The sequence below is a fragment of the Syngnathoides biaculeatus genome, chromosome 4, assembly GCF_019802595.1.
Source record: "Syngnathoides biaculeatus isolate LvHL_M chromosome 4, ASM1980259v1, whole genome shotgun sequence".
In the NCBI taxonomy this organism is placed as follows: Eukaryota; Metazoa; Chordata; class Actinopteri; order Syngnathiformes; family Syngnathidae; genus Syngnathoides; species Syngnathoides biaculeatus.
In genome coordinates, this window is record NC_084643.1 from 10,662,089 (window position 1) to 10,688,935 (window position 26,847).

A 26,847-nucleotide genomic window follows, 5' to 3' on the forward strand; every position below is an offset into this window, starting at 1 on the left:
CGCTTGCAGAAGAAAAATAGAACTTTAAAGACCAGCTAATTACTGAAGTCCTGCTAAATATACTACTTGGGTTATTGCTTCAGGCTTCACACACATTGTAGAGGCACTGAAAAATAGACGTTTTGATTAAAAGAACAGCAGGTTGGCTGAACGCATGGCACGTCCACATTAGCAAGATTGCAGAATGTTTCCTCGTTCCTGGTTGGCTAATAATAGAAGTACAAGAATCTCGCAAACGTCCCTGGAATTGGCTGGCGACCTGTATAGCGATCGCGTACGTGACGTCACCGATTTTACGGCGCCATATTGCTCGGCGGTACGGGAGTCAGATTTTTCACAATGCCCGAGACCTGTTGTGCTGTTGGTTGTCACAATAGACCAGACAGTTCTTCAAAAATATCTTTCTATGGAATACCAGCTGAAAAAAAAAAAAACAGAAAAGGGATAGATGGTGCCCAACCAAAATGCACACACGCCTGTGTAGCAATCATTTCATTTCAGGTAGGAATTATTCTTTTCAATCTCAAATTATCACAAAGAACTTATAATGGCAATTTGAGAACAATGCGTATTTAAAAAAAAAAAAAAAAAAAAAAAACGTACGTCACAAGCCGACAGCAGGTTAGACTGTATACTCTCATTTTACACCCTTGATAAAGAATCTAGTCTACGTTGAATCAAACAGAATATCATTGGAATGTGGAAGGAAGACAGAGTACCAGGAGAAAACCCACGCAAGCAAAGTGAGAACACGGAAATGCCACACAGGCAGGGTGAAGTCCAGATCTGAACCCAGAACCTCAGAACTGTGCGAGTACCGTTGTGTTTTTGTTTTTTTTTTTTGTTTTTAAATTAGCATGACTGTTCAGAATGTTCAAATGTTCCATAAATCTTTTCCTGTATTATTAATAAAGGTTTAGTTATTTTGACTCTGCTACTAATATATGAATTTTGCATTTTTTTTTTTTCCCCCCCGTTGAGGCCACGTACTTTCATTACACAATGCAATGTTCCGTGATGTGGCCTTCAATTTCGACAATGCAGAAGTGAAACAACCTTCGATTTTGCCTACATTGACAAAGGCAGACTCGATGCACTCGGACAGACGGCATTTGCCTTTTATTTACTGTTGCCTTTCCATTTGAACCCCATCGCCATCGCATCATCTGGCGGGATTGTCGTGTTTTCTGGACCGGTTGCAGCTGCGTCACGGCTGGAGCTACATTATCAGTTCCCAGGCAGCTTCCCCTTTTAGCTAATTGAGTTTGCTGATTATAAAGTTTCACACAAAAGACATGAACACAAGTCACTAAAAGCGGACGGTTATTATTGGCGTATTTGCGCTCAGACGCTGCGAAGGCCCTTAGATGTATGGAAGATTAATAAGAAAAAGACTTTGGAAAACAAACTTTCCTCACGAGCCTTAAATTGTGTGCATGATAGTGAAGAGCTCTCCTTCCTTTTAAGGCCATTCTCGGGGCCCATAACGCTCTGCCCTGCCAAGATTCCTCACACAAGTGCACAAACATAAAGTGAGAGAACCCTGATTCTTTTGGCGTTGCAGCGAAGCGGGCAAAATCCTGCCAGGGCCTTCGCCGCGGTGAACAAACGTACACGTATGCGCGGGCACATGCGCAGCTCGGGCCCTATCATTAAGTCAATTACTTCAAGCATGTGGTCGGCCTTGCAGCTGGCAGAGAGGTTGAGGGCTTCTAAATATAAAATACTACCAAGCGCGCACACACGCAACCTCTTTCTCATTGACCCAGCGTAAGCGTGCGGGCCAGGACACAAACTGGCACCCGCCCAGAGGCCAGATGCAGCGACCTTACAAGCGAGCCACTTTGATTACTTGTTCTGAGCACCTGGGGGAGTGGGTGTGCAAACCACCTGCGAGCCGGCCGGGAGCCAAACGCGAGCTCATGCATGAGTCGAGAAAGAAAGGGGTGGAGGACGGCCGACGTGACTGCGACGCGTCGGGTCCGACCTCGAGCTTGCGCGTTCGCAAGAACGTCACTTTCGTATTTGAGTCCCAACGGAGTCACATGTAAACAATTGGAGAGCATGTGGCTGAAGTAAGCCCCAAACAAACAGGAAGTAGAGTGGGAGGTGTTTCTGCTCACCACAATGCACGAGAGGACATGAATTCGCACACATTCTTTCAAGCAATTCAGCAGACGGTAAAAGTGCTCAAGTGGTGGAACTGGTGTTACATAAATGCATTAACGGTACGACCGAGCGCACGTCGAGGAAGCCTGTGACAGATCGGTGACGTGAGCGCAAGCTCGTTCTGATCTATTATAGTCGGTCGGCTCTCTTTACTTTATTTTCTTTACCCAGATTAATTAGCTCCACGAGCTATGTGAAACATATTTTGGACGACATTGTTGACTTAGTGTAAATGCCCAAAAAAGATTTGATTAAAAATGACCTGCCCCTCCCGCAGCATATGGCCTAAAATGAATTTACATAATCGTGATGTTGCATGAGAAAGTCCCCGTTTCACGGGAGGCCTCAGGTCAGTGAGCAGGAAACTCCCGCTTGTCGGTCTTGGCCCACGAGAGCGTTTGATCAATTTGCGATGACTTCTTTTTACACTTGATATTGCTGTTAAGAATGTTAAAACGACTTGAAAATAGCTCATGGGGGCTAAATGCCCTTCCGAGTTTCTTCATTTGGAACGAGGACGAAACGAACGAACGAACGAACGAACGCTCAATGTTCCACTGTAATCGGTTCGATGAAATCCACAGATTCTTGAACATCACAGAGCCGTGAGTCGGTGTTAAGTTAAAATGCCAAATTAGCAACTGAAGGCCCAAGAGATCTAGTCAAATAAACGTCAACGTATATTCCAAAATACCTCAGTTCTTGTTTGGTCAATAACAGATTCATTGCGCAGTATTTGCATCTTCGCTTAAGAAAACAAACAATGGATGAGGGAAACTAGAGATGATTTGAAAAAAGGAGGGGAGGGGAAACCCCTGCGCCAAAAACAGCTGGATGCAGGAAATGACTGCTGCCTCCCCCCGAAAAAAAAAGTGTCGTGCTGCGTGTGAGAGCTGCATTCCGTGTGTGTGTTATTAGAAAAGAGCGGAAACAATACAGTGTGCTGATATAAGGGAAGAAGAAGAAAAAGTCAAAAGCTTTTCTGTTGTGCTGCTCCTGATTTAGGATACAGCCTCTCTTATCCAACCTGACTCGACTGGCGGATGTCCAAGCATAGCGAGAGATAAGCGCTCGGTCAATTTTGGTGCGCATGAGTGCGTTTGTACCTTTGGAGGATCATAAAGCTCCAACTGGTAGCCCTCGCCGCCTTCAGCGTCCCTGATCCTCCTGACCAGCAGGCGGCAGCGCTGCCATCGCGGCAGAGAGTCTGAAATGGTGTCGTCTACGAGCAAGTACCTCAGCTGGCCCTCTTTGCAGCAGCTGCTGACCTCTGACCTCCTCTGCCTCACGCTCCTGCCGCGTAACCAACGGAAACGATCCAGGAAACTGATGCCTACTACTCCAGAGAGCGGCGACGATGCCGCCGGCGCGGTTTCAGAGTTGAGCAAAGAGGGGCTCGGTGAGCTCGTTTGGTCGGACCTGCTCGCGGGGCAGGTGGGGGAATGGGCGGGGTCGTCGGCCGACGGGTCCTGGGACGCGGGTGGCCAGGGAAGAGGACGTTTTTTTTTAAAAAGTCGTCTCACCGACTGCTGAATCTGACTGAAGGGCAAGTGCGTGACATTGTGCGATGGATTTGAAGCCGAAGAGTCGACTGTGCTGGACAGCTCCTCGTTACTGCAGCTACGGAACAATAATGACCCGCTGCCGAATGTACGGGTCAAGTCCCTGAGCAGCACCAGGTTTCCCGAACGGGGGTTTCCCACCGCGCAACGCAGCGGCTGCTCTTGCTCCCTGCTCACCGCGACCGGCTCCACTTTCGGCGACGCCACGCTAAAGACGGCGGCTCCTCCAGTTGGTCGACCCGCCTCCCGGTAGTCCTGCACCCCGGACAAAGCGCTGATACATAATCGATTGATCACGGTCTGCGATGGAACCGCCGGTGCGGTGCCGGTAGCGGTGGAGCAAGTGCTCTGCTGGAGAGGCGTGCCATCTTTGTCCACCTCGCAGCAGAAGTGCTGCCGGAAGATGTCGGTGAACTGCTTGGAAAACGTCTCCGGCGGAAGAACGTCATGCTGCGGGCGCTCCCTGGCGAACCTGCGGTAGTGTCCTGCGAGTTGCCGTGCTGTGGCGATGGCGTGCAGCTCGCAGAACTCCCTCCAGCCTCGCGGGGGCGCCACCACGCCTGGGCTCCCTCCTACTGTCGCGCTGGTGCTGACTTGATGGAATGTGTTACCATTCATTGCAGTAACCAGACCGGTTGAGAATCACTGCAAGGAAGCAAATACAGAAGGAAGTCAATAAAAGAGGGGACAGATAAACGAGTGTTGAAAAGTGAAATTGGGGATCAATACAGAGGGAAGGGGTGCGGGTTACAAAACAGAGATACATGGAAGTGTAACTCAAAAGAGAAAATTGAATGTTGCGCAAGAACCTGAGGACTAAAAAAGTCAAAGCATTTCTTTCAAACACTCGAATCTTTGTGAAGGAACATCCAAACGGCGATTTTATCTCCCGTCCATCTCAAACAGATAAGGATTACGCGAATCTGCACAGGAAAAAAAAAACTGTGAATCCGTGAAGTTAATCATCACTCAGCTCAAGAGACGTCGGTTTCGATCTTGGAATCGACAGAATCACGTCCAAAAGGATGTGAGGAAATCTCTCCAGAAAGGAGATGAACGACGCGAAGAGCGAAAACCAGCAGATGGAGGAGTGGAAGCAATTACGATGATTAAATCTGTTCTAAATTCCCCCCGCGCCGATCGCAAAAGGTCAAGTATGTGAAATGAATGAATGAACACTAATAAGTCATTGAGACAGACAGTGAATGAGGTCTGACTAAGGAAGTACGGTCGGAAAATTTCTCAATCAAGCACAGTGCCGGCTCCGCCATCTGTGAGCTCGGCCGTTGACACGTGACCCGTTTCGAGGCGCGACCCCACCAGAAAGCGCAAACGCCGCACGCTTGCCCCTTCGCCTTCACAATGACGCGCTCCTTGGATCAGGGCTGCATGTCGCTTCGTCTCGGCAACATTTACAAGTACCACATGATGTATCCACGGCGTGCATATTTTCACACCAGATACTATTTGCCCTTTTCCGCTCATTATGAATTGATTCTTCAGCTAATATTTGGATCCCAGTCAAATGAAGCTCTTGTGCCGTTTGCAGGAAAAGACTAACAAGATCTTTGCTCATTTGTCAACCACTTCAACCTGAATGTCCATTTTAAGACGTCCCTCCGTTACCTCTGAAGTCGCGCAAATGCTTGAGCCAAGCTCTCGTTTTTAAGCGACGGAACGCGAGCCGCAGCATTTTGGACCGACCATAGAAAAGAGGCAAATTAGTCTTGAGATACTAAACACAAATTTCACACATAAATTTCCCCTCTGGTTTGGTTTATCTTTAAGGAGAAAGAAATTCAAGAGAACCAAAACACGGGTACAAACCCCAATTCCAATTCAGATCTGGACATTGTGTAAAAACGTAAATGGACAAACTTTATTTTTAGGACACTCACTCACACCCTGCTGGTCCAATCACTATTAGTATGAGTAAAATGTATTTACTTTACTTTATTTATTTTGCAGACCGCACGTTTCATCACTTAAACTGCTCCTTTTGCACAATTGTCATTGTTAACACACTTATCGATACAGATTTCCCATCTTTGCACGTCTTAAGAGCAATAATTCCAATAAACAGAAATGTCTCTTGTGCGTTGCTCTCGTTGCTTGCTCTCTGTTTTCTGTTCTTTACGTCGTACCAGGGCAGCGCCGACTGCTGGAGGAAAATTCCATGTGTGTTCTACACACTCGGCCATTAAAGCTGATTCGGATTCGGATTTTACACGACTATTTAATCATTTTGAATTGGAAAAATTTACATTACGTTTCCTACAGTCAATGAGCATTTGGGAACTGAGAGAGAGAGAGAGAGAGAGAGAGAGAGAGAGAGAAAGAGAGAGATGGGAATTCCAACGTCAAGCATTGGCCTCACAGTTCTGAGGACCGGGGTTCAAACACCCCCCCCCCCACACACACACACACACACACACACTTTGTGGAGCTTGCATAGGTTTCCTCCCCCATCCCAAAAACAAGCATTCGTTAAAGACTCCAAATAGCCAAATAAGTGTGAACATCACTACAAATGCTGGTTTGCTTCTATGTGCCCTGCTGTATGTCGGCGACCAGTTCAGGGTGTAGGGAAAAACTAACACTAAGTAGATGGAGTGATTATCATGACAGGTCTTTCCAACACTATCGTCCAGTCAGGGTGGGCCATCTGCTCTTGTTATAATTAGAAAGGCACGGTGCTGTGGTTTTACAAATGAATTCATCTCAACAAAGAAGCTGTTTGTAGTCATGCCGATCCAAAGGAAGTACAGATCCTGTCCAGCACCTCTTCAAGCATTCATTGATTTGGTCAGTAATGAATACAAGTAGTACAAGTATGCATGAATATCCCTCAGCGGAAGCTCAGTCAGGGGGGTAAAAATAAAAAAAAAAAAATCCAGTAAAATCAGCAAAAACAAGCAAAGCGTAACCTCGCAGATGGAAGCCTTCTATTGTTCAATGATTTAAAGACAAAGCGTTTTCTGAGCAATGGCCGAATCTAACTAATCATGACTAAGACACGGATTGAAGAGTCAGCTAAGCGCTACAATACGTACCGGCTTCCTTCAGTGGAGCAGTAAAGGATCTTTTCTACAAACAGGAAGCATGACTGCATGTGTGTATATTTGTGGATACGTTTAAATGTGGCTTTGAGTCTGTGTGTAGAGGTGGCGGGGATGGCGCGGGGGGAACGCTCGGTACTCTCAACAGATCACAGAAACCCACAAGAAATAGAAGGGGGAGCTTCTTTGTGTTCAGCAAAACATGCTCCAACATGACAAATTATCTCCTGACCAAATCTCTCGCTATGTCCCCAGTGACGCCACTCAAAGGCAGCCCACTTCTGCGCATGGAGTCACGCACCGAGCTCACAGCTGACCTGTTGTCCCCGACCCCGCCAAAATCCAACATAACCAACGCCAAAGAGGAGAAACTTGGCATCGGGAAATATTGCCGTTAGTGCAGTTCCAGGAGGAGCCGTGTCACAACTACTAATTCCCTTCCTGTACTTTACAGTCCGCGTCTCCTTTGCGCCCCTGCAGTTGGCCCCCCAGAAGGTTCTTTCTATCTGCACGGCCAGCCCAGCGATGACTCAGCAATCAGTGACTCAACACGCGCACACATATGCGCACACACTTCCTCTTTTGCCGCGCACCCCCCCGCGGGCTTGAGACGCCACCGTTCCCGTGGTCAACCTCCTCGTCGCCCGGTTTCTCCGTTTGCATGCGTGCATCTGACGATGATGAGGAATTTCAGTTTGTGGAGGATTTCCATCACCACGAAGAGCTTTGAGCATTTTCGTCTGAAGCAGTGATCAGGGGAGGACGGAACGAGTAAAAAACAAAAACAAACAAACAACAAGCGCTTGAGTCCTGACCAGAGTACTGAACTACGCACGACCACAATGTGTGAAGACACCTTCAATTATTCATCGGCCCTCATCTCCTTCTCTCCAAATCTCACACACTTTTTCCAAGCCTCAAACACTTCATCCATAAAGTCGGTTCTTTCCTGCTCTTTGATATCGAGAAAAACATCCACATCGGCCACAGGGCAGGACGAAGGAACGTAATCGTCACATCAAAAAGGCTCAGCGAGGCCTTTATCGAACATTGGTTTCAAAGGGCCGCTGACGACAAGGATCGAGTATTCCTCAGCGTACAAAAATATTGTGAATGATATCCCAAACTACCATTAAGATTCCTTTCACCTGACAAACAATGGCTGCCTTTTAGTCGTTTAACAGCGTTGTTCAAAAAAGAAAAAAACAGTACCCTTGTGATGGGGCATTTAAAAACAACCAAAAAAAAAAACAGCTGAGGAAGGAATCCACAGAATGGTGGCTTATCAAGATTGTTAGTCACAGTCTGGATCAAGGAGGCTCTCTGTTTCGGAGACAAAATGTGAACCACGCCGGCACTTCCTACTCTCTCGGGTTAACTGATTCTGATGGTGCGAGATGGATGCAGATTGCATGACATACACAGTGCACGCCAATTAATCTGGCCCACAGGACTAACCTCGTGACTCGCCGGTTTGATTCTGACAAAACCTTGATTCGACCTCGGAACATCTCAAGATGGCAGCGGCGGCGTCAAGTCAACTCAATGCCAGACAAACCTCACCGTACATCTACACTGGCCCCTAAATTATCAATTATTAAATGATGAAACATATTGCACAATTAGATTACTTTCATTTCCACTCAACAGTTGCTCAAATGTGATCGCAACAAATTGATGAGCTCTTTAATAGTCACCAGGGAACTTCCCGTTATCTCGAACTCGCATTGGAGTGACGTTTTGAAAATTCGATTTGAAAAAAGTTGACCTATGTCCTTTTCTGAATGTAGGTCAGACTTAATGAACATAATAAGCACATTCCCGATATTTACAGTGAATGTTACAGAATGAATGCAACATCTTCAAGTGCTAATAGATAAAGAGGGGATGTACTTTTTGTACTTGCAGAGAACACTGTCAAGAACTCCGACACCCCAATGCAACAACTACGCATTTTGTTTATGAACGTGAGCAGGTTTCATGTAGCGTGACACAGACCAGCGAACAATTTGATGCCTTTCATGACTCAGACAATGACTGCGCTTTTTTTTTCCTCGGTCGTAAACCAAGGTGTATCGAGTTCACAATTTGGCGCAAAAAGGCTTGTCACTCCGTGCCCTTTAGCTGAAGAGTATAATAAAACCCCTTTGGGATTTTTAGCTCATATTTCTGAAATGCAACCACACATGCATCCATCCATTCATTTTCTATAGCACTTCCCCAAAGTAGGATCACATTTGAGCTACGCCGTGTCCAAGATGCCTTCGGGCAAGAGGCAGGACTTACCCTGACTGGTTCCTACCCAATTGCAGTGCAACCAAGCACTGAACGCTAATTTCCCATTGATGATTTGAGAGAAAATTGGGGGGTTTTTTTTGGGTGGGGGAGGATTACAACCCGTTCATGTCAATACTGTGTGGTGTGGTGCTCTAACAAGGCTTAACTTGGTCTTGGTCTCAACCTGCCTCGGTCTCGTTCTTGGCTCCGTCTCAGTTTACCTCAGTCTTGGTCTTGACTTGATTTTTAACTGGTAAAAGTCGCAACAATTCACTTTTGCCATGACTGTCAACATCAGACATTTCTATGCTAACAGCTTTCCATCTGAGAGGACTGCATGGCATGAACTGATCAGAAACATCAAAAGCGGTTTTCCCGAAAATCTGGATTGGACACATGGCAACATGTGGATCACAGACTCTGGGATGAAAAACAGATTTTGTTACCACCTTTGAATTTTCACTGTGTGACTCACATAGTGAATCAGTGTGGGTCACACTTGCAAAGCGTAGAGAGTGTGTGGGCACGAGGGGGTTATTAGCAGAAAGAAGGGGGGATGACGGGAAATAAAAGAAAAGAGCAAAACGGAGAGAAGTTAGGCAAGACCGACTGAAGCATTGACAGATGAGGGGAGGATGTGCGAAAATCCGACTACGGGCGAGAAAGGTCGCCAGGATTGGGAAAGGAGGTCCAGGTGGTCCAGTCAGTCCGGCGGGAGGATCTGGCGTGGACTCACAGTGACAGGAAACAACGAGCAGCCCTGCCCTGGCGAGCAGTAACTTGCGGCGTTGCGGAATTGATTGAAGCGTTCGACACGCCATAGGCATCAACCTTTCCGGAAGAACGGGGCGGCCAATTTTAGCGGCGGCGAGGCCCCACTCCACGTTTTCTTCAATATTCACTTCCTGTTCTGTCGATAAAGCGCATTTCAAAGAGGGGTGAAAAATAGCAATGACGACAGAAACACTCTTGAGTCATTTGCTCAATAGTGGAGCTCTTCCCGTGGCGGAGGTTTGACCCATTGCTTGTCCAATCAACCACCCTCCAAATCTTGTCCAAGGACAACATCCCAAACGATTCTTTGTTCAGCAGTCGGGTGGCATGTCAAGTTCAAGCATCCCTCCACAAAAATGGTTCATTCCAGCTGGCAGAAAAGTTGCTCTGCTCAAACCTGATGACGAACCCTCAGCAACCAGAAAGGTGTTAAGTGTTGAGGTTTGACAATTCGTTTTTACAAAACACAACTTAACATGGGCGATGATTTTACACACACACACACACTAGCGTTAAACGTTTTTTTTTTTTAACTTGTGAGCAAAACAATCCCCCTCCTCACGTGTCTTATAGTCCCTTTAAGAAGAATCTCTTCTCTAAAGTACATTTGGCATCAGAGAAGAGTCTTGTTAACGACCCTGCCAAACATCCACAATTGAGTACTGCGTTGTTCTCAGTCGTTGCACGTTTTTGGCAATTTCCTGGCCAGTAGTTGGCAATATAACATTGTCAAGAAACAATACAACTCGTGCACCTACGTCAAAAAAAATCACACGACTTTTGCTTACCTCGCCATATTGCCGGTCTAGCAAAGCATTGGTCAATGCGAAGTCGGTCGGAGACGACGCGAAAAAATATCTTACAGCACGACGCCCACGTTCTTGTCCGATACCGTTGAAGACATTTAGAAGGTGAAAATGCACAAAGGGACGTGGAAAAATTAGATAAACTCAGCATAGAGGAGCCATATTTCATGAAAGAAAGTGGACGGTTAATTGGCTTCCGCCCGTCTTGGACAACTGGATCTACACGTGGATCTGGTGAGTAAGTCGTCGAGATTTACACGGAAGAGTTTGAAAGCGTCGAAAAGTCTGGACGCATACAAATACTTTGTCGCTGGATCTGTTCTCAACAGGAATAAATCCCACATCGTGACGGTGGCGGAAGCGTTGACGAGCAACACGGAAACCTTTGCTGGAATCCAACAATCTTTTCCGCAAGTATTCAATACAAATACCAACATTTCAATAAAACACTCCTGGTTTTACACAAACCCTCATTCATTAACTATGATTGCAAAAAAAAAAAAGAGGACTAAATCGTCTCCACGGAACGTACGCGGAAGCGATTGCGGCCACGCGTTAACCTCCGTAAACTTCTCGGCGACAGTTTTTTTTTTTTTTAAAATACGCATTGTTCTCAAATGAGCCAACTTGGAATTATAAACACTTTTTGGTAATTAGAGATTGATAAGAATAATTCCTACCTAAAATGAAGCGATCGCTACACCGGCGCGTGCGTATTTTGGCTAGGCACCATCCATCACGTTGAATTGCCGAAATCCATCGACCATTTTCTGGTCCTTTCAGCTGCTGTTCCGTAGAATGACCTCTTTTGAATATCCGTCTCGTCTGTTGTGACGTCCAACAGCACGACAAGTCTCGGACATTTTGAATATTCTGCTCCGGTTCAACGTCCTCCACGATGTCGAGCGTCTCCGTTCGACCGGCAATATGGCGCCGTGAAAATGGTGACGTCAAGTATGGGAGCCCTCGTAAATGAGGTCCTGCATCTCACGTGAATAAAGAATTTTCAAGAAAAAAACGAAATCAATTCTCTTTCATCTGCGTAGGCGGTATGTGATATGATATATATAATATGACTGGCCTGGGCACATGAGCAGAGTCGTAAATGGACTCTCGATGCCGGAGAAGCCTTCCTATCAGAAACGGCCTCTTAAATTTGAATTAAAATGTATAAACATTGCTTGTAGAATAGAAATAATATCCAATTTTTCATAGTTTTACATAAGCACTCCAAATATTGCATTGAAAAAGCAAGGCATCCTCCGCATCTGTAACATGTAATCTGGAACTATTTTGTCGTTCCAGGCGAAAGCGGGGCCACTTCGTGTCAGCCAACGCTCCGGTTAGGAAGAACTGACACCACGTGACCTTTTTTCAGTGACTTTCACTTCATATTTTATAATCCAGCGCGACAAGCTGCTGCGAAAGGCCAGCGGGAGCACGGCTGCGCAAAAGTGCACGACTTTCTTGATGCCACGCAAAGGGGGCGACGGGACGGGTCTCGCCTTCCCTCCGTCTTTGCGTTAAGAGCGAGTCCACCGCTTGCATAATTGAAGAACATGTTGCAAAGAAGGAAGCGACACTGAAACACGAGATAACCTTCAGTCTTACTTCCCACAGCCCGAGCGGAGCGTCAGCTGATCTGTGGCGGAACGAGCGCGGAGCCTCCAGCGACTTTGTAAAAGAGCCCCAGTGGAAGTGTTTTCTCGGGAATCCTTCCCGTTTCAGCTCGGTCGAAATATCAACGCTGACGGGCCACAACCGACCTTGGCATTGAGCGACTGCGTTACCCTGCTTGACTTGAGGAAACACATTTTATATTTTCTTTAAAAAAAAAAAAAAAACACGCACAAATAACGAGGTTGTAAACAGTTGGAAGGTCAGCAAAAGTGAAGTTATACACTGCTTTTTTTGTTGTTTTTTTTTTTTTTTGCTTTCGAGCGCATTCTCTCGATCAGTTCTGCATTCTCACAACAATACGCGCTCCGACACGACACAATGCTGCTATTCTTAAGACGCACAGAAATAAAGCTGCGCTGCTCTCGGGCCATTTCCTGCGGTCTGGGAACGAGGAGGCACGCTGGGAAAAGTGAACAAAAAACACCGCGCGACAGCTGGATGTACGAGGAATAGACGGACGGGATTAGCGCCGAGCGTCGCGAGACGAGATAAATCCACGAAGAGGAAGCAGACAAACGGCAAACAATCCGTTGACTAATAAAAGACGTTGACGTGAAGCCTGCAGACCATCGTTATCCTTCCGAAGACAGGGGAAATCATAAAACACGGGGATCTAATGACAGACTTCCGACGAGTTGAGTTGACGATGAAAGATTGCGGGGAGGGGGGGGGGCCGCAGACACTACGGAAGACACGCGACAAACTACAAAGCAATCGCTACGAGATGCAAGCCGCCATTACACCGCCCATAAAAGCAGCCATTTGACACCCCCCAATATGGAATTGGAGGACGAAGTTGACCTGACAATCGTACGCCTTTTCATATCGTATCAGACGTGCACACATCGAATTATCAATTTGTGGGACGATGGGTCGTGGCCATTTGCTGCTCGGGTGGGTGCCGTGTAAAAGACAAAAGGTGGATACGGTGGAGATAAAATAAAAATAAAAATAGTGTACACACCTCTGTTCGAATGACAGGTTTTGCGGGAAAATATGAGACCAAGATAAATCTTTCCTTTAAACGTTTCCACCAGTCATAACCGATAAAACTGCATTTTAAAAAAAAACTTAAGAGGAAAAATGAAAATGCCGCAATTTCCAGCCAATAAACCGCAACATTTTTCACACGCTTTCACGGCTAATCTGTGCATTTTTTGTAAGGGTCCCGAGGGGGCACTCGAGGAGTGAGACCGGTGGAATATATGTGCCGAGGAAGTGATTTTTACCAATATGTGTTTTTTTTTGTTTTTTGTTTTTTTAACCAACCCTGTTAGCGCTGCGCTAGCGTCAGCGCTGTGCTGGGTTTTGCTGCTGTGTTACTGCCGTGTCTCGGTGATTTTTACCAGTATGTTTTGTTTTTGTTTTTTAACCGCCCCCGTTAGCGTGGCGCTAGTGTCAGCGCAGCGCTAACGTTGATGTGGGTTTCAATGTGGGCACCTGCGGCTTTTACACAGATGCGGTTTATGTATGTACCAAATGATATTTCCTTTACAAATGTACTGGGTGCGACTTATAATCAGGTGCGCTCCGTAGGCCGTAAATTACGGTAACTGAGATTATGAGGTTGCACAAGTGTGCACACCCACTTATAATTGGGTATGTGGCCGTGTTCAGAAGTCAACACATATATGCCACCATTTTAAGTGGCTGATTACTCACAATTAAAGCTCAAGATGTTCTTGTATGCTTTTCCTTCCATTTCCATTGTCACAAGCCACAGTCCGCAGCATCAGCAGGAAGGATCTCATTGTTCAGTGAGGAAAATTGCACAAACACCGTTTTCAATCCATTAGATAGACCACGGAACACAATGGGCGGGCAAAACACGGCACTACAGTGACATTACCAAGAATTGGACGGCATTAAAAATCAATGAAAAAATGAGAAGAAAACATTTGAGGAGAATGACAGCAACCGTGAAGGAGCCGCAGGAATTTCTGGCAAATACTGGCCGTTTAGTACATGTGACAACCCCCCCTTCTGCGTACGTCTGGGCTGTGGGATACGGTGGCAAGACGTAATCCTTATCTGACAAAGAAAAAACACACACTTGAAATCCCCCAAACAGGTGGGAAAATGTTTCCATTTTGACAAAAATAACTTTTTGGCCATCACTACAAAAGTTACGTTTGGTCCTAACGCAAGACTGCTCATCACAGGTGGTGGGAACGTCAAGCTTTGTGCTCTTTTTCTTCAGATGAAACTGGGGCCTTAGACAAGGTGGGGGAAATCCGCAACAGTTTAAAAAAAAAAAAAAAAAAAAAACCCTTCAGAGCTACAGCCTTACCTCTACTCACATAATTAATTCGTTCTGGATGTCGTTTTGTAACGTGAATCTTTCGTAGGTAGAAGCCCATTTTACATGTAAAATAGCCTAATCCGTTCCAGGCTTTGTTTTTCAGTGTGTTATGCGACGCAAAACTGAGCGTTGTGACGCGAATCCTCCTATTTTGAGCCTCGCCTACAAAAATCCAGGCTCTGTGGACGTGAAAACTAAATGACGTAACTAATGACAGACATCTGTGTCCACCAATCAGCATTTGCCACCACAGGCTGCCCCCTTGAGAGTTCCTGGTGGTTTTAAGAACACTCTGGGGGGACAGGAGGTACTAAATAATCCTCGGGGAACCTTCTGTACCTTAGTGGTTTTAACCGAAATTAGAAATTTGGTGTGACCCCCCCCCCCATAATTTGGTACATCTGATGGATTAGTGAATAAATTATTACCAGAAAATAAATATCACACACTGCACATATGCCCCCCCCCGCCACTCTGATGCCGAATTTGGACCTGGCGGTCTTCATGCATTACAGGGGAACAAGTGTGATTTAAACGTGCCGGTCATCTGCGTTTCATCCATAAACAGAACTTGACAAACATGAGGGAATGTAATCACGTCCGTATTAAACAGTGGGCCGAAACGTGGAGCATCCCCCGCCCCCTCCCCCATCCACCACCCCACCACGGATACTGCAATAGATTGTGACCAAGACACAGTAACTTCCAAAGACTTGAGTTAGTTATAAGGGGGGGGGGGGGGGGGGGATGGGTAAAATCCCACAGTGCACAATGTTTTGGCAACCACGGCCGCCGGGAGCATACTGGAAAGGTAACCTTATTAAAAAACAGTGTATTGTAACAATTTTGAGACTGTGTTGCATATTTTTAATTTAAAATCTGTGGTCTCTTAATTTTCTTTCTTCACAGAGTAAGTTGGCAGAGCAAAAACAACATTTTTTTGTTTTTATTCATCCATTTTCTTAGCCGCTTATCCTCACAAGGGCCGCGAGAGTGTTGGAGGCTATCCCAGCTGTCGAGGGTTACACCCTGAACCGGTCGAGAAAAACAGCCCCACTCACAATCACACCGACGGGGCAATGAATGTTGCATGTTTTGGGGATGTGGGAGGAAACCGGAGTGGCCACCCGGAGGAAACCCACGCAGGCAACGGGAGAAGATGCAAAGTCCACACGGGGCGGATCCGGGATCGAACCCAGGACCTCTGAACTGTGAGGCCACTGCCCCACCTAATTAAAAACAGCTTTGTTTAAAATTGTTTCCAGATTAATTTTCTCCAGACTGTCTGCGTGAACGAGGAGCTATTTTTTTTTTTTTTTATTAATCATTCTACAAGGCAACGAAGGATTATTATTATGTTCCGTGGTGTTCTTAAGTGAACTGTGCATACTGTCGAGACAATGACGGCAGCCACAAAGACTCGACCCGAGTGCAAATCCCAGAACGTGAAGCCCAAGCAATTTATCGTTGGAATCTTTAAACGCGAGCTCGTTTGCAATAATCCGCCGTTCGCATCCGAGCCAAGACGCAATCGCACCGTTTTGAGTGTGCCTCAAAAATTCCGCCCCTGGAACACGAAGCCTCTTTCTCGCTCTCAGCGGTTACGGCGTGACTCATTCCTACGTGTGGATCGTGTGATTGATTTCAAACTGTGAAGACTCCTGACAAAATTGGACATTTGTAATGTGTGTACGGGGAGATAATTAAGACTACAACTCATTTGACTTCTTGGAAGTCGAAACGTGAACGGTCGACGTGGGTTTGAACAAATTGCTTTGAAAGACAACTTTCTTGACACCGTACCATGCAGAATGGACCAGAAAAAAATAAAAAAAATGAAATTGGAAAACGTACAAGACATCCAATGTCCGACAACCCTCAATCAGTTTTTAAGGTTCTCGTTTGTTTTATTTGGCTTTTTTTTTTTTCTCCACGGAAGAACAATAAAGCCATGGGGGTAAAAAAAAAAAAAAAGATTTTCCCGTCTCGTAGGTTCCACCACATGCAAGGATTTTATTTTAATGAACAGTTAAGTGTCTATTTGTGACTGAGGCTTGTGACTCGCTGTTCTGCCAAACAAAAACTCTCTGGCTGCAAATCTATGTGAATAAATGTGTCAAGATGCGTCCACGAAGCCTGGCGAAATATCCCGTGACAATTGGGGTGGGGTGGTGGTGGTGGTGGGGGGGGGGGGGGTCCCCGACCGCATCCCTGAACCAAGAATCAACCGCAGACATTTTCCTCCCCCGCACGGCTGCAGCTAAATTGGACCTGTAATCAACATTTTTCCCCGATTGCGGCGGAGGGACGCGTCGGAGACACCCAAGCGCAAACAATCTCTCATGATGGCGGCTTTGACGGCAAACACGTTTTGTTTACCGGGAAATCCAAAACGTACACAAATGCACCACAAAGTTTTTCGCTCCCTGACAGAAACCGGAACCTCCAAAGTCAGACACAATCTGTCCGATGACGCTGGCGGACGACCAACATAACGAGAAAAAAAATCATCTCAAGTCAACTACGTCCTTGTGGTTTTAGTGCATGGAATGGGAAATAATCAGACATGTGATTTGCCTGAATGAAAAAAGACTGAATTTCAACAAGTTTGATCAATTCTATTATGAAGGAAATATGTATAGTACATCTGTAAATAAATGCTATTCAGTTTTCAAAATGTGCACAAAATGATTGTTCATTATTTAGGTGCATACCTTTACCCCCAAATATTACAAATTCAACTCAATTGAATTCAAATTTGCATCATGACATGCAAGTGTGCTTTCATAGCGTGTATATCGTATTTATTCAAAAACGTTTTCATTTCTTGTGTTAGTGAATGATTGAAACGCATGAATTTGACGACAATTATTAGCGTCACGTGTCGTTAATCAGTAAATAATGCAGACATTTTTCCAAGTAATTGCTTCTGAAGTCTCGCCTCGTTATTCGTTCGATTCTGCGAATGAAGTCGCTTAACAGAGTGGCAACTTGCTTCTTTCCAATCCCATCGCAACTTATTTTGGACATATCTCTTCATTTCGTTCACTCGAGAGGCGTCTTTCATCTTGCGCGCCACCATCGCGTTGACTTGAAAATGGCCCCGTGAACCGCCTGGTTTACAACAAGCGTTTTCATTGGTCAGGAGGAGCACATTCGACCAATCAACAGACGCGTATCACTTTTACTTTTTTTAACCACCCTTCTTTATTTTATCCTAAACTGCACAAAAATGACAACGTGTATATGTCGGTCGTTTCCACTTTAGCAATATTGTTATTCTTAGTTTTTTTTTTCCTTCATCACTGGCAACTTTCTGTGGCAGTCACAAAAATGCAAAAGTTTTGAAAAAGAGCAAAGCACATTTGTGAAGACGTCCTGAAAACGATCGCTGAGCTGAAGTTTCACGATATGCCGCGACAAAAGCTTGAGCCGCATTACCGCTACGCAAACATGTCTCTCTTCCATATTTCCGCCCTAATTTGGTTCTTCCTTTTTAAATCCCCATTCCAATCGGTTAGGCAATTATCTCCCTCAGTGCCTGGCTTCCTCCCGCCCCCGCCCCTTTCCTTTCCCACCCCCTCCCGCGGCGCTGCCGTGGGGTCGGTTTTCTCTCGTGGTCTCGTCAACGGAGTTCTTGGAAACCCTGAGAAGAGAGGAAGAGACGACTGCCGATAGCGCCGAGATGTGAGGCCGCGGTCACGTGGCCCGTTCCGCGAGCGATGGCGGACATCCTGTTTCGACTTGAAAAAAAAAAAAAATAAATAAATAAATTCAACCAACTATTGCACAGTAGCCACGTTTCATGTATGCCGGAATGCACAAAGGCACTTCAACTCTCAGACTTTTTACACCAGGAACCGCTTTCAAAAAAATACTTGATGACCGACATTAAAACACAGTACCATAGGAGGCAGAGGTAATACTTTTAAATATTAGTGCATGCTAGTGGCTCCTAAACTTTCTCTGCTGGCACCGACTTTGGTTCAAAAGAAAATGTTGTAACCCACCTGCCCCCCCCCCAAAAAAAAAAAAAACCAGGACGTACATACACATTTTGCGTTCAAAGTATATTCCAGTTTATTTCACACATTGTGATTATTACAATGTTATTACTACAATGTGAGAAATAAACTGCAATGGACTTATTACAATGTCATCGATACAATTTTTTTTTTTTTTTTGGAGGGGGGAATATAAGTGAACTGCCATAAACTGCTAGTTGTAATAAGTGTAGTTGTTTTTCAGCACCATATCTGTATCAATAATCATGTAATCATGTAACATTATCATATACAACATTGCTATTAATGCAAAGTTTTGATTCATTCATTTGCGCCACGCCTGCCGTACAAAAATGTTATGCAGCCCCCAAATGGTGGACGCACCCCTCACTTTGGTAACCACTGTTGGGCGCCACTGTAATGCAGTATTATTATGCACAGTTTGAATATTAACACTGAATTTAAATATTGGTTAAAAATAAAATAACTTTAACTACCGTAATTCCCTGCCTACAGAGCACACCTGGTTATAAGCCTCACCCAGTATATTTGTAAAGGAAATACCATTTGGTACATACTGCATGTAGCCCGCAGCCGTGTAAAACCCGCAAGTGCTCGCATGGAAACCCACATAAACACGAGATATTTACAAAGATGGCACACAGAGAGTTAAACGCTAGTAGTGCCGCGCGCTAACGGTAACGCTTGCGCCACCGCGCTAACGCTAGCACCGCACTAACAGGTCCGGTTAAAAAAAAAAAAAAATTACTGGTAAAAATCACTGAGACACGGCAGTAACACGCTAGCGCAGTGCTAACAGGGCCGGACCGGTAAAAGTCACTTCCTCGGCACATACTTTGCACCAGTGTCACTCTTACCTTTTCCACTCGAGTGCCCCCTTGCGCCCATTAGAAAAAAAATTGACAAATTAGCCGCATCACCGCATAAACCGCAGGGTTGAAAGCGTGTGAAAAAAATTGCAGTTTATAGGCCGGAAATTAGATTTAATGATTAATGTTAATTTCACGCGAGTAACTAAAAAAAACAGAAAAATTGAAGCCAAATATTTGAACACAAGCACTTAAAAGAATGAATGCACATGTATTGTACTTAACAGTACCGCTAAATACAATTCAACTCTAATTAAAACAGACGCTGTACTAGATTATAAACATTCATTTGAGTGATTCTTTCACATACCACTAGAGGGAGCCTGCATACCAGTTGTTACAGTCCTAGACGAATGACGTAGTAAAATACGAATCTCGCGGCACACGAGTTAAGCCGCCAGGTCGGTGCCCTTCAGGCCCATCCTTTATTAAAGCTAATCCCACAATTACCGTGGAAACGCCGACATCTTGTTTAAGCAATAAGTTTGGTGAAAATATCTTTTAAATGAAAAAGTGATCATGCGCGGCATGGGCGCACCTCACTAAATAAACCTCGTATCGGCCAGCATCAAAGGAGTACCTCTGCATGTGGGTTTTACGTGTTCTTTGGTTTTGGTGTTGTATAAGATTGTGGCTTCATGTTGCATAAAATGAGATTAGTCAGGTTCATTTCTGCTTTGATGTCATAAAAGTTTCAATGTTGCGTAAACCTTTGCGCGGTTAATACAGGTTTTATGAGGAAATTTGGGTGTACTAGTTCTCAACATGTCTGCCTCGGAGTCAAAAGGCCCAAAGTCGACTTCTGGTTCAGGCCGTCTTGTACGGACTTTGCAAGTTCCCCCCGATGCTCGTGTGGGTTTTCACCGGTTGTCCAGCTGACACGTGGCCCGCAACAGAAAAAGTGGACACAGTGATACGTTGGGATGGCCACCGGCACTCCACCCGACCCACCCCTTGTGAGGATAAGCGGCTCGGAAAATAGACACTCGGATGGGTGAAGTGGAATTGGGTTCGTGGGTGCCCTCGTTATACCAATGAGTAATACTGCAAAGGCGTTACTAGTGCCTCAGTCCCTTTCACAGTAGCTGCGTTGCACATAACAATGAAATAAAACATGTACCGAAATAAATGCTTGATAAACACAGTTTTGAAGATAAATAAAAATATTACAACTGAATTATACCCAATGAGAGGGAGCCCCCATGCTACTAGTACCGGTCCATGTCGCATTTTTACAATCAATGGTGAATTCAACGGCGCTAACGTCTTGAAAAATGTTTGATTTTTCGGATTATTTGAGGGAAATCGTCCCGATGTGTCCCGAGGCAAAAACAAAAAAAAAAAAAAAAGAAGAGGAGTTGAACACCCCGAAAACTGTGAGGCGCAACTACTGTCCACTCACTTTCCGAGACTTATTTCATTGATCACAACGAGCAACAAAAATCAACGAATCAAAACAGAAGCACAAGGCCAAAATGAAAACTCCACACAGGACGGGAGCAGCGGAGACTCCAACCTCAGGACTTTGCGGCAGACGTGAATTATTGTTTGCCGTAGCACCATTGCTGCTTTTACTGGAAATAAGAAATCAAAACAAATTCCACTAACACGCGCATCCATTTTCTGAGCTGCTTATCCTCACGAGGGTCGTGGGAGCGCTGGAGCCTACCCCGGGTGTCATCGCGCAGGTGGCGGGGTACACCCGGAACCGGTCGCCAGCCAATTGCAGACATTAACCTGACTAATCTTATTTTATGCAACATTAAGCCACAATCAACACCGAAACCATAGAAACGACATTCACAGACACACACATACATATGTCCATCTATCTATTTTCTTAGCCGCTCATCCTCACAAGGGTCGTGGGAGCGCTGGAACCTATCCCAGCTGTCATAGGGCAGGAGGCGGGGTACACCCTGAACTGGTCGCCAGCCAATTGCAGGCCACACAAAAACGACCATTCACACACACGTACACACACACACATACATATATTCATTCATTCATCCATCCATCCATCCATCTATTTTCTTAGCCACTTATCCTCACAAGGGTTGCATGAGCGCTGGAGCCTACCCCGGGTGTCATCGCGCAGGTGGCAGGGTACACCCTGAACTGGTTGCCAGCTAATTGCAGGGCATGCAAAAACGACCATTCACACACACACACACACACACACACACGTACATATATTCATCCATTCATCCATTTTCTTAGCCACTTATCCTCACAAGGGTCGCAGGAGCGCTGGAGCCTATCCCAGCTGTCATCGGGCAGGAGCCAGGGTACACCCTGAACTGGTCGCCAGCAAATTGCAGGGCACACATGAACGACCATCCATCCATCCATCCATCTTCTTAGCCGCTTATCCTCACAGGGGTCACGGGAGTGCCAGAGCCTGTCCCAGCTGTCAGGAGCCGGCAGGATGCGGGGCACACCCTGAACTAGTCGCCAGCCAATCGCAGGGCACATCAAGATAAACAGCCGCATTCACGATCACACCGAGTGGCGATTGAGTGTCCAACTAATGTTGCATGGTTTGGGGATGTGGGAGGAAAGCAGAGTCCTCACCCGGAGAAAACCCACGCAGGCACGGGGAGAACACGCAAACGCCGCACAGGGCAGTGACCTCAGAACTGTGAGGCCAACGCTTCCCAACTTTTTACATATTCATGCACACAAACACACACACACACACACAAGAGACTTATGTCAAAGTCTGTACTGTGCATCAGATGTGCAGGTGAGATGGCCCATCTCGGGTGGCATGCTGCGTCATTGCCATGGTGACCACGGCCACACTTAGGTCAATTTTTCAATGACAGCGTCACGACAACGTGGGACGAGTTCCAACAAGTTTAAAAAGAGAAAGAAAACAAAATTGATGTCAAGCCGAGCGCGCACCCCGCGGTCAATTTGTCAGAAAACTTGCGAGTTCCCTTTTGAACGTGACTGCGGCACGTTTTCAAGCGAAAGGGGGGGGGGGGGGGGGGGACTTAACTCGAGAATTTGGCACGCGAACGCATCCCGGGGGGAGTCGTCGCATGAGGACGGACAAAGTCACTGCCGTGCGTTGGAAACACGACAAGAAGAAGAAGAAGAAGTTGGGAGTGTTAATTACGTTGCAATAAAGTACTCACGTTCTCCGTTATCTCGGACGGGCACCCACCGCAGCACGACGACAACACCGCAGTTTGGACTTCGCATAACGGAAATGTGCCGAAAAGACATCAAAAAGTTGCTCACCCCAAAAAAAAAATAAATAAATAAAATAAAAGAAAGTGGCGTCGGCGGGAAGAATAAAACGGACAGCCAAAAAAAAAAAAACCCAAAAAAAAAAAGTCGACCTCAGCGCGGAGAGGCGCACAAAACGCTCCGTTCGGCTTCCATTGTGACTTGACGCGACGATGTCTCCGACTTAAAAGATGAAGTGAGGGGTGTTGGGGGGGGGGGGTTGGGGATAACAACTTTGAAGCACGAAGTTGACGCGGAAAAAAAAAAAAAAGAAAAAGAAAAAGAAAAAGAGGCGACCCGAGTTTCCGCTCAGCTTGCGCCAAGGTGGAGACATTGCACAAAAAGCTCTTCGGACTTCCGCTTCAGCAAAAATAAAAGTTTAACGTGCCCTCATTTTACTTCATTTCGTTGTTGTTGTAGTTTAATTATTATTGTTTTTTTTTTTTAATCCGAAACAGGTATTAAATCAAATGAAATGCAAGGAAGGGATTATTTTGTACGTTTTAGTCAAACAGTGACAGGCGCTGACCTCCTCTAGCTTTAATATACGATACACTTGTAGGGATTTCTTATTTGGCGCCACGTGACGTGTCCTGGTCCTCGATAGTTGTTAAAGGTCAAGTGTCACGCCTATAAACATTCTAAAATAGATATTGTTATGAAAATTACATATAACATTATTCACAAGAAATAAATGTGAGCGGAAAAGTTGCGGAAGTCTCGTTCGACATCCAAGCGGCGGCCGTATTGCCCGCATCGTCCGTTCGTGACGTCACGCCGGGACGTTCGCCATTTAAAAAACACGCAGTGCCACCTACGATGAGTACATCAGTACAGCCGGAAATGCAGTACAAAGAAGTTGCATCACACTTACGGGAGTGACTTCGCTGGATCTTCTCCATCTTTTGCTCATCCACAAGCTCCAAAATTGAACAGCCAAGATTGTTCAGAAAAGTTCTGCTCATCTACATTCTTACATTCTTGGTCTTTGGGGTGAGGCTGGAACAAATGAATGGCATTTGTATTCATTTCAATGGGGAAAGATGATTTACGGATGATTTGAGGAAAAAAAAACTCAATTTAAATCACTTTACAGTACCCATCCAACTACTTAAAGTGCCACTGTCATGAAATGCAGGATTTTTAGTATGTTATTAATGAAAAAAAAAAAAAAAGGCAGCCGGAATGGACCCATCCGTTTTTTCACCACACAAGATGATTTTGAGGTTCTGAGACTTTGTGTCACTCCCGCCATGAAAATCCTCCCGAGGGATTTGTTTTGGAGAAGAAGCAGGAAGTGACGTTAGTAGCAGACGCCCACTCTGCCGGTTTCCTATGTTTCTACTAGTTTTAGCTGCGGGAAATGGAGCTCGTTGCTGCCGGGTCGTTGTATTGCTAGATATTGTTCGAACACTCGGGAGGATTGATTAATTCTTCATACTTTTAAAAAAAGGCTCCGTTTGTCCTGAAAAATGGATTGCACGGGGGCAAAGGACGACAGTTTTGTGGGTTCCAAATGACAGGTAGGTGTGTATGAAAAAAAATAATAGTTTGTGGGGTGGGACGTAATCCTCTCAGAATGTAACAAAAGATCCGCGCACAAAAGTCAGGGATGCTAAATGTGTCGATGTACCCTCGGCGCCGAGCACGGCTTCGGACGAGGGCCACGGCTTCGGCCGGGCTGGGTCATACATACTGTCTGGGAGTCTGTTGTTAGTTAAAAGTGATCCGCATATCATCTAAACGTGGCTCAAAACGATAGGGTCGTATTGCCCCGGTCACTCCACTCGGTTGTGAGATGTTCTCTTCTTCGGAAAGAGCTTCCGTGTCCCGTAGAAGGCGGCACAGCGAATTTTCAATGCCAAATGTCACGGCTTGACGCCATGAACAGACGATGCAGCCAATATGGCTGCCACTTGGATGTCAAATGAGACTTCCGCAACTTTACGCAGGGATGACGCGCTCTCCGCTCATATTTATTTTTATCAAAGTGAATAATGTTACATGTATTTTTCATTACAATATCTATTGCAGAATATTTATAGGCACGACACTTGACCTTTAAAGATACGACTCGACTCGTTCAGCCAAATTTTAGGAGTGCCTCGGGGAATTGTAAATAATCCAATCATTTGACGTAGTGATCAAAGGGCTGGATGTGATGGTGCGGTGTCAATCCTCGAAACGGGAAGAGCGTGTCATAGCCCCCGTACCCGTCTGTGGTTGTGATATTATCCGTCTACGTGTGTTGCTGCGTTGTTTGTGTTCAGATACTCATTGCGGGCCTGAATGGCCACGTTTCCCATTGTATCTTAGCATGAAGGTAGCAGAGGCTAGCAGTTGTTTTAAATACAAAACACATACCTGTAGTCAATGATGGTGGAGTGGGACGCGCGCATGCCTGACTTTGGCGCGGGCAGCGCGGGTTCGATTCCCGCTCGCTGATGGCGTCGATATGCGCCCCGTGACTGACTGGCGACCGGTTCAGGGTGTCGTCTGCCTACATCGCTGACAGTTAGATGAATAAATATGCATTGTTGTAATAAATAAAGCACACTAGTTGGAAATCACTCGCCTTCTTCCGTTCACCGAGGTTCTCGTCACATTCCAAAAACATGCATGTCAGCTTAATTGAAGGCTGTGAATTGTCTCGAGCAGGGAATGTAAACTTGTCTTTACAAGCCTGCAGACTCAAGTTAGCTTGTCGTATCCCGACTTTGTTTGCGATTACTTGTCGAGAGAAGACTTGGGGGATGCGCACAAATCATTTGCCAACATGAGCACAACAAAAACTCCCACGGCCCGTATCACGGACGGATCTGGTTTTTTTTTTTTTTTTTTTTTCTTTTTCGCTTTTCCAGATGCAAATTCCTCCCAGAAATGCGCTTTTCATCTCATTGACTCCACGGGGTGAATCGGCGTGACCTGAGGCAGAAGGGTCTCATGACAAACCAACAGCTTGCTTCCGCCGCAACGCAGTCAAACATTTTATTGTCCGCAGCTATTATGGCCCCCGATTGGAATAAGAAAGGAATTCTAATAGAATTCGACAGGGCTAAAGAGCCTCATTTGTTGCGCATGAGCGCAGCTCCCATTTGGTTCGGCGTGCGTCTTGTACTTGACTGGGAGCTTTCGTTGACACTGTGGTGTTTTTTACACCTTCCATAATTTGGGACTTTCTGCAACCCTAACCCTTGTTCTCATTGGGGTCGCAGGTGAGCCGGAGACTATCGAACCCTGGACCCGTCGCGTTAGGGCCCGTTAGACGAAGGTGCATTCACGCTCACGTTCAAAACCGATGGAGAACTTACCGTCTTCGTGAACCCAACCTTAACATCCTCCTATGAAAAAAGAAATGTCTCTTTTTCTTTGTTGTCCTCTGTTCCGCACGTGGTACCAGGGCAGCACCGACTGCCGGAGAAAACTTCCTTGTGTGTTTTTACACACGTGGCCAATAAAGCCGATTCTGTTTCTGACATGCATGTTTTTGGAATGAGAAGCAAGCCGGAGTATCTGTAAAAACAAAACGAAAAAAAAAAAAAAAAAACAATGCGCGACTGGAACAAACCCTACACCGGAAAGCCGTAATTGAGATTTGAACCGCCAACCTCTCAGAAGCGGGGCTGTCTGGATCGAATAAACCGAGATTGAATGTCAGTAAATCTGAATCTGGAATGAATGCAAATTTTAACTGAATTGCCAATTGTAAAATGTTATAAGGCACTTTATTGACGATCAAGCATGTACACGTATTTCTTTTACCTTCTCTCTACTTTGCTCATGTCAAGTTTATATATATTTATAGCTTTTCCAGACGCAAATTCCTGCCACAAATGTGCTTTTCATCTCATTTGACCACACAGGGTGAATCGGCGTGACCTGAGGCATAATATAAATATAGAGAGAGAGATTCAAAATCCTCCATTAAAAAAAAAAAAAAATGTGCGCCTGTCCCGATATGGTCAAACTGACAAACACTGACATCTAGTGGATGATACGTGACCTGTTTTTTCTTTTCTTTTCTCTCTCTTTCTTCTTTTTTTTTTTTTTTAATCCGGTTGTTAAGACAAAAAGTTCTTTATTGAAA

General features: G+C 45.5%; 1 protein-coding gene across 10 annotated transcripts in view; it reads right to left on the reverse strand.

Annotated features, from left to right (window-relative positions):
* The window catches only part of sh2b3 (SH2B adaptor protein 3), a 56,903-nt gene that overhangs the window by 29,932 nt on the left and 124 nt on the right, over positions 1-26,847 (reverse strand). The window contains exons 2-4 of one of the 10 annotated variants that reach the window (XM_061816125.1): positions 25,125-25,268; positions 23,635-23,759; positions 3,276-4,376 (exon numbers count right to left, since the gene is read on the reverse strand). In XM_061816125.1, coding sequence (XP_061672109.1) covers positions 3,276-4,349 — 1,074 coding nt within the window. In that variant the 5' untranslated portion in view covers positions 4,350-4,376; positions 23,635-23,759; positions 25,125-25,268. The other 9 variants (XM_061816126.1, XR_009794490.1, XR_009794492.1 and 6 more) reach the window with 9 other exon arrangements.